Source organism: Perca flavescens, chromosome 1 (genome assembly GCF_004354835.1).
Source record: "Perca flavescens isolate YP-PL-M2 chromosome 1, PFLA_1.0, whole genome shotgun sequence".
In the NCBI taxonomy this organism is placed as follows: domain Eukaryota; kingdom Metazoa; phylum Chordata; class Actinopteri; order Perciformes; family Percidae; genus Perca; species Perca flavescens.
In genome coordinates, this window is record NC_041331.1 from 41,757,230 (window position 1) to 41,766,421 (window position 9,192).

Here is a 9,192-nt window from a genome sequence, read left to right on the forward strand (position 1 = left end):
GATCAAACCAAAAAGGTTGAAAACCCCCCTGTTGATTTATTGAGATCAGATCTGTATGACATCATCTCTCTCTTATCTGTATGATGATGTATTCAGCAGAGAGCGTGTCCATGCATCAGACTGCATGCTCGTAGCTCAGGGGGAAAAAGTACAAATCATCTCTGTGCCCCTAATGGCTGTGTTTAACAGCTCACCTGCTGCCAGCCCTTATCAGGAGAAACAGCCGCCTCTGGCCGCATCGTACGCAAGATAACGATCTCATCACAGGGAACGCAGCATTTACCATCGCTCTGCTTTAGTTTAGGTAGTTTAGTGCCATGAAATCGCTCGCAAACCGCACAAACCCGAACAGAGCCATGATGATCTCATTTACACGCACAGATTATATATTTATCCATCTGCAAGGGCGTCACTTATCCCCACTGGAATCGATTTCCTCTCAAATGAAGTGCCCTTTTCTCCCTATTTTAAAACTGCTGTAACCCTCCCATCCCCCCAACCCCCTGTAGATTATGGCCATCAGACAAACAGAAGAATCTTTATGACCACAGTTTCTACGAATTAAATGTGAAGTAGAGCTTCTAAAATTAATCCATCAGTGGTCGACTATTACATTAAATCGCCAACTATTTAGATCATTATTCTCACAGATAACACATTCTCCGATTCCAGCTTATTAAATGTGGATATTTTCTAGTTTCTTTCAGGGCTGTGCAATTAATGGAAATTAGTCGCGATTACGCTTTCATTTCATGTTTATTTGAATAGGGACGGATGCTAAATCAGAGACATTTGGTGTACAGCATCACAGTATATATATATATATATATATATATATATATATATATATATATATATATATATATACACTTATAGCTGTTGTTAATTTCCAATGCCCGTCCCTAGAAGGGCTTTCAAACAGTCCTAGAAAAACACAAAAAATACATAAAGCACATACACGTAAAAGGCACATACAGTGGGGGAAATAAGTATTTGACCCCTTGCTGATTTTGCAGGTTTGCCCACTTACAAAGAATGCTAAAATGTACAATTTTAATCATATGTACATTCTAACAGTGAAAGACAGAATCCCAAAGAAAATTCCAGAAAATCACATCATATGAATTTATTAAAATTGATAACCATCTGATGAGGAAAAACAAGTATTTGACCCCCTGGACAAACAGCAAGTATTCTGGCTCCTACAAGCCAGTTAGTCTTTCTTTAAGACACAGCCCCAATCCGAACCAATTATCTACATCAAATACACCTGCCTCACCTCGTTACCTGTATAAAAGACACCTGTCAACACCCAAACAACCAGCATCCAACATCACCACCATGGGCAAGACCAAAGAGCTTTCTACGGACATCAGGGACAAGATTGTTGATCTGCACAAGGCTGGGATGGGCTACAAGAGAATCGGAAAGCAACTTGGAGAGAAAAGATCAACTGTCGGTGCAGTTATCAGGAAATGGAAGAAGCACCACACCACCGCCAACATCCCTCGGTCTGGGCCTCCACACAAGATCTTGCCTCGTGGGGTGTCCCTGATCATGCGAACGGTGAGGAATCATCCCAAAACCACAAGGGGGAACTGATGAATCAACTAAAGGCAGCTGGGACCACAGTTACAAAAAAGCGGTTGGTAACACACTACGCCGTCATGGATTGAAATCCTGCAGCGCACGCAAGGTCCCCCTGCTCAAGAAGAAACATGTACAGGCCCGCATGAAGTTCGCCATTCACCACCTGGACGACTCAGAAGAGGCCTGGAAGAAGGTGATGTGGTCAGATGAGACCAAAATAGAACTTTTTGGCCTCAACTCAACTCGTCGTGTTTGGAGGGCAAAGAACACCGAGTACAACCCAAAGAACACCATCCCCACCGTCAAGCATGGTGGTGGCAACATCATGCTTTTGGGGTGCTTTTCAGCCAAGGGGACGGGACAACTCCATCGTATTGAGGGGAGGATGGACGGGGCCATGTATCGTGGAATTCTGGACCGACATCTCCTTCCCTCAGTGAGAGAGCTGAAGATGGGTCGAGGATGGGTGTTTCAGCACGACAACGACCTAAGCACACCGCCAAAGCAACAAAAGAGTGGCTGAAGAAGAAGCACATCAAGGTTCTGGAGTGGCCTAGCCAGTCTCCAGACCTGAATCCGATTGAAAATCTTTGGAGGGAGCTTAAAATTCAAGTTGCCAGGCGACAACCTCGGAACCTGAATGATTTGGAGGCTGTCTGCAGGGAGGAGTGGGCCAACATCCCTGCCGAAATGTGCACAAACCTTGTCACCAACTATAAAAACCGTTTGACATCTGTGCTGGCCAATAATGGCTTTTCTACAAAATATTAACATGCTGTTTGTCCAGGGGGTCAAATACTTGTTTTTCCTCATCAGATGTTTATCAATTTTAATAAATTCATATGATGTGATTTTCTGGAATTTTCTTTGGGATTCTGTCTTTCACTGTTAGAATGTACATATGATTAGAATTGTAGATTTTTGCATTCTTTGTAAGTGGGCAAACCTGCAAAATCAGCAAGGGGTCAAATACCTTTCCCCCACTGTACAGTACATCTGTGTAGGAAAGAAATGACCCCCCAAACCAACTTAACTCTGTGACCTTTGACCTCTTATTTCCACAGTTCCCACCCAGGAAGACATGTCCAGTCTGACTCCGGACTCTTCTCCAGAGTAAGTATCACCAGAGATCTTCTATGACTGAAGATAGCGCATTATGCTGCACCAGAGACGGTTTAGAAGCGAGACTTGGAGCCAAAGCAAGCCACATATCTCCAGAACATTCTGACACTAAAATGGCATTTTTCAGACAGACACACCAGGAGAAAATTAAAGGGGCGCTATGTAGTTTTGGCCATTTCTTCTTTCTTCGCTTTTTGCTGGCAGGTTTCTCTATAGAGCTCCCCATACAGCTTCAGGCCGGCTACACACTGGCTGCGTGGCGTGTCTGTTTTTATCATTTATTAAATGTTGAAGTATTGAACTATGAACTGGTTCATTTTAAAATTTGTGAACTGAACTTTGAGGTAACACTTTACTTGAAGGTATCGACACAATCGTGACATGACACTGTCATAACTATGACATGACAATGTCATAAACGTGTCATATACAAACAGGTCATAAACGTTCATGCATTCTGTCATTATGTGTCATTCGGTTTTTGTCATGACAAGTTGACATTGTTTGGGTTGTCTTGATTATGAGTCAAGACATTAAAATTTGTTGACATTAAAATTTGTTTGGGATGTCTTTGTAATGACAACTTGACATAATGTCATCCTGTTTACTGTGAAGATGTCTTAATAAGGACACTCCAAAGAAATGTAATGTCAAGTTGTTCTTTACACCCTACACAGGCTCCCTGTGTGTTTTAGAATAGATTTTAAGATTTTATTGTTTGTTTTTAAGGCCCTTAATGGCCTGGCCCCGGAGTACTTATCCGAGATTTTAACCCTGCGTGAGCACAGTCGGTCCTTGCGGTCTTCTAACCAACTGGTTTTAGAAGTGCCGAGGTCTAGGTACCAACGATGGGGTGATCAGGCTTTTGCGGTTGCTGCCCCGAGACTCTGGAATAAGTTACCCGCACAACAACAGATGTTGCTCTTTTCAGGTCTAAACTCAAAACCTACCTGTTTAGAATGGCTTTAAATACGCAGTAGTGGTGTGACAATTTCCTCTTCCTGTTTCTATGTAACCTTTTTATGATTTTACTGTTTTCTACGTTTCATTCTTCTTATTCCAAGATACGTTGTTCTATTCTTAGTTCCTGATGTGAAGCACTTTGGATACCTGCTGGTTGTTGTAAAGCGCTATACAAATACATTTTGATTGATTGATTGATTGATTGATTGATTGATTGATACCCCTTCAAGTAAAGTGTTGCCAACTTTGAACCAGTTCATGTAGAAAGTGAACTTTGCCAACACTGAAAATGACACCAATTTCTGCAACGCTTCCACCATCGGAGAAAACTTCAGCGGATTCATAGCAGTAAGTAAAGCTACTTGCGATGTACGTTGTTCTGAAGCCCGTTGCGTCTCCTCCCTGCAGACTGGCTAAGAAGTCGTGGTTCGGGAACTTCATCAACCTGGAGAAAGAGGAGCAGATCTTCATCGTGATCAGAGACAAACCTCTCAGCTCCATCAAGGCGGACATCGTCCACGCCTTCCTCTCCGTAAGTCTGCTCTTCTTTGTTCCTCTTCATCCATCCATATTTTACGTACAAATTCTCACACTTTCTCATGCCTAACAAAGAGGTGGTTGTTGACTAAACAAGTTTGTACACATTTATAAGATACTATATTTATGTGAGTGTGTGTGTGTGTGTGTGTGTGTGTGTGTGTGTGTGTGTGTGTCCTTGTATTAATGAGTGTCTAGAGTTGCATGTACTTTAATGTGCCTAAGCTGCCGCTGAACTGTTTGAGTGTGTGTGCTGGTAGAGGGAGGAGAGAGAGACAGAGTGAGTGGGCTGATTTGCTAAACTGCTTGTTTTTAATTACTATGGACACCATGTAATTTATAGTCCTGGGAAATTTCTATTTACAATTGTTAATTTTTTTTTTAAATGTGTCATACCTGCCCAGGGACTACAGGTGGATTTAGCAATTGTTGCTATAATTTAGCCCAAGACATATTCTCTTGTTCAACAAGTTTAATGTTTATTTGTGCATTGTCCCTGTTTCAAATGAATCCATTTCCCTTCCATCTATCGTCTGTTCTCCTCTGCTTTCTCATCCCGTTACCGTCTGATGAGTCACGCTATTCTGTCCGTGGCCTGTTTCTCTTAGCCTGGCTCCGCCCTCCTACGTACTTCCGCTCGATTTTCATTTCCCTTCAGTACTCAGTCTGGGTTTGCGGTATATTCGTTGGTTTTCTCCGGTCCAATCTTCAGCGAACAGAGGGAGTGGCTGAGAACGGGTCATGCGCTAGTTTGAGTTGTAGTAAATGCGAGCGAAGCCATTCGGTCCGTTGTGGCAACGCTGCCGAATATCCAGAAGTTAAAGCCAGTGGTGTAGTCTAATGTATTGTAGTGGGCACTACTTTGTTTTTTGGGAATTGGGCCTTTTGGGAGATGGGGGGGGGGGGGGGGGGCATATCAAAGTGTGGGGTCTGGGTGTCCTCACCCAGGCTTATTTTGAGCGTCAAAGACTAACATCCTGCATTCTGATACATTTTCATGCACCAATTTATGGTGGGAATACCTTTTATTTATCCTAAGAAAAGAAAAACACAGATGACATTCAAAATATATCCAAAATATATAACGGAATATATAGTAGAAAAAGGGGGCTTTTACATCAGGGACCTGAGCCCGGATCACACAAGCTGACGCCAAAGCAACAACGACGCACACACTACACACACTACGCACACAATGCACACTACACACACTACGCACACTACGCACTACACACACTACACACTACACACTACGCACACAATGCACACTACACACACTACGCACACTTCGCACTACACACACTACACACACACTACGCACACACTACACACTACGCACACACTGCACACTACACACACTACGCACACTACGCACTACACACACTACGCACACACTACAGACTACACACACTACGAACTACACACACACTACACACACTATGCACTACACACACACTACGCACACTACGCACTACACACTACGCACTACACACACTAAGCACACTTTGCACACACTACGCGCTAAACACACACTACACACACTACGCACATACTACACATTACACACACTACGTACTACGTACTACACACACACACACTGCGCTCAGAGAGGAGCGTGTCGATGAAAAATGAGAGAAGTCTCTCTGCATGTTCTGCAGCGTGAGTTTAGTTTGCCGTTACATTACAAATATCTGAAGTTAAAGTTCCGTCCCATAACTATGTTGTTGCGTATCATTGCACATTTTTTAGCAGTTATATGGAAATCCCGGAGATATCTTAGTGGGTATACTGCGTATCACGAAGACTGCACCACTGGTTAAAGCCCGAGCAAGAACAATCTTTGCTGAGTTGTGTGGGGGGGCCATGATGCCAGGGGCGTTCTTTTTGCAACTTCCGGTTCGTAACTCCGGAAAACGACTCGTAGATCGACTTTGGTGGACAAAAAGAACGCAGCGTTATCATGTACTATACGGTAATAACTTTCAGACAGGTTGCTCACGTCTTCAAGCTCAGTTGGAGGCTGCTCAGTAACGCTCAGCCAGCGTAGTGACTTCTAACATCCTTCACTGGTCTCTCCGTCCAGAGACACGAGATCTACTGGTCCAACAGCAGCAGCAGACTGCTGTCTGTTCCCGTCTCGTCGTCCGCGGTGACTCCGACGCTGACGCGGCGAAAACACTGCGAACGTGTTCTCCTTCTGCTCCTGTCGGTTTCTCTCTCATCCCCACGCTACACACACACACACACACAGAGAGAGAGAGACACACACACACAGAGAGAGAGAGAGACACACACACACAGAGAGACACACACAGAGACACACACACGCACACATACACACACACACACACATCCACGCTGCCATCTACACTTACACACAAGCTGTTGGTCTGTTTCTGCTGACTCAGAGTCTGCTTAACTCTCTCTCTCTCTCCCTCTCTCTCGTCGCTCTCTCTCTCTCTCCCTCCCTCTCTCTCTCTCCCTCCCTCTCTCTCTCTCTCCCTCTCTCTCTCGTCGCTCTCTCTCTCTCTCCCTCCCTCTCTCTCTCTCTCTCCCTCTCTCTCTCTCGTCGCTCTCTCTCTTTCCCCCTCCCTCTCTTGCTCTCCCTCCTTCTCTCTCTCCCTCCATCTCTCCCTCCCCTCTCTCTCCCTCTCAGATCCCCAGTCTGAGCCACAGTGTGATCTCCCAGACCAGTTTCCGGGCTGAGTATAAGTCCAGTGCCGGTCCGACTGTGTTCCAGAAGCCCGTGAAGTTCCAGGTGGACATCACGTACACGGAGAGCACCGGCGCCACTAAGGACAACGGCATCTACTCCGTCACCTTCACGCTGCTCTCAGGTACACATCATTACATCACATTACATGTCATGTAGCTGACGCTTTTATCCAAAGCCACTTACCGTTGTTACATAATGTCAGAGGTTGCACGCCTCTGGAGCAGCCAGGGGTTAACCCCTTAACGCTAACAGTCGCTAATTAGCATCAAACCCTTTCCATTCCGACTGCAGGCGAGATAGCGTGTGTATTCCCCCAATGCCGGTTTGTTTACATTCGATACATACCTAGGAACCTTTTGCACGCACTGGTTTCTCGTAGGACCGGTCGGAGTGGGAACTACATCCAGTTCACGGAAGCTAAATTAACCCTAACCCCTAACCCTAAAAAGACTACTGTCAATGTTAGGGAGTAGGAGAGTGTTTTCTTTCTTGCTGTTGTCAAGATTCATTTATTTGTCAATTACTTTGTGACATGAATAAAATCTACATATCTGAGATAGGAAAATGTGTTTTATTAATTTTACCGTTTTGTAAAGAATTTTACCATGAATGCCTGTTGTTGCTAATTTGCACCATACCTAAATTTATATCTATTCTATATGCTATAGACAAATTAACAATCTCAACTTAATTTAGCATCAGCTTGGAGCCAGAAACACACTTAATACATTTTTTTATATAATTGTGAATAAATTCAGGCGCCACGGGGTTAAGGGGCCATCCACACGGAAACGTTTTTTTGTGCAAACGCACATGTTTTGCATCGTTTGGGCCGACCGTCCAGACGAATCCTGCAAACGCACTGCCTGAAAACGCACTTTTTTGGAACCTGATCTCAGGGTGAAAAAATTCGAAAACGGCTCTCGTTTGGCTTTGTGTGGACGGTGAATACGGATCCGTATCGATGAGGTCATCGCCACACCCCTCTTTTACACCCTCTTCCACGGCCGCTGACGCACACAACTGCGGTGAAGCTAAGCTAAGCGAGCATGTCCCATCGCCATGGTTACACCAGCTCACTTCATCTAAATACTGTGTCCCTGCTCCCTGACCCTTCCCTCTGGATTCTACACAAGATATATTGCTATTATGTAGCCAACGTTAAACATCGCTAAAGTAGCTGACCACTCCAGCAGCGAAGTAACGTTAACGTTAGCTGCTATGGCTATCTGTTTATAAAGTGGAAGTAGAAAACTTATGAACTAGCTAGCTAATCTGTCTGCTTATCAACTCCTTGAACAGATTATAGTAACTTTTACCACGGCTTATTGTAGAAAGGCTACTTCAAGAAAAACGTATAGATTATTAAAAAGACATCATTCATGGATCATTGATGTTTGTTTGACTGCCGATGTTAGAGCTAGCGAACGTTATTACGCGTATTGAGTCATTTACAAATAGATTTGTTTGGACGCAAATATTCTTGAAACGAATCCAGGGAAGACGGGTAAAAAAGAGATCGTTTTGGTACGTGTGGACGTGGCCTTAGTGACTTGCTCAGGGACACGTTGGTTGATGTATCGTAGTGGGAATCGAACCTGGGTCTCCCACAACAAAGGCATGTCTCATATCCACTGTGCCATCAGGTTAGAGCGTACACGCTGCCTGCATGACACACATGTCTCAGGCGTGGTTCTGGAAGACTTGGAGTTCAGCTTTTCTTAAGCCGTGGTAGCTCACCTGGTTCAGGCTCAGTCCTTACTGCAGCGGCCCAGGGTTTGATTCCGACCTGCGGCCCTTTGCCCCCTCTCTCTCCCCTTTCATGTCTTTAACTTTCCACTCAAATAAAGGCACACACACACACACACACATAGGACATGTTAACATTGTTCACTGAGCTGTAAATGTGAAGTCAAAGGGCTGATTACTAGGATTGGGCATCAAGAACTGGTTCCAAAATACCCCAAAAATAAAATTAAAGTAAAGAACACAACTGGGCTGTTTCAGTGAAACTATCGTTCAACATACTTTTGTGTGAATAAAACGGTAGTGTGCATCTTTTCTGACGCGCTAAGCATTATTCCTTATATTCTTATGTTTTTATTAGCACATTGCGTAATGTGAGAAAATGCAATTTAAGGCAGCACGGTGGCTCAGTGGTTAACACTTCTGCCTCACAGCAAGAAGGTTCTGGGTTCGAACCCAGGTCGTCCCAGGCCTTTCTGTGTGGAGTTGCATGTTCTCCCCGTGCTTGCGTGGGTTTC

At 44.4% G+C, this 9,192-nt stretch overlaps 1 protein-coding gene across 1 annotated transcript in view; it reads left to right on the plus strand.

Annotated features, from left to right (window-relative positions):
• Positions 1 to 9,192, plus strand: part of LOC114561149 (serine/threonine-protein kinase BRSK2) — a 199,922-nt gene that overhangs the window by 174,407 nt on the left and 16,323 nt on the right. Inside the window, exons 15-17 of the mRNA XM_028586925.1 lie at positions 2,655 to 2,703; positions 4,084 to 4,207; positions 6,869 to 7,049. Of these exons, the coding sequence (XP_028442726.1) occupies positions 2,655 to 2,703; positions 4,084 to 4,207; positions 6,869 to 7,049 (354 nt within the window). The remainder of the gene's footprint in view (positions 1 to 2,654; positions 2,704 to 4,083; positions 4,208 to 6,868; positions 7,050 to 9,192) is intronic.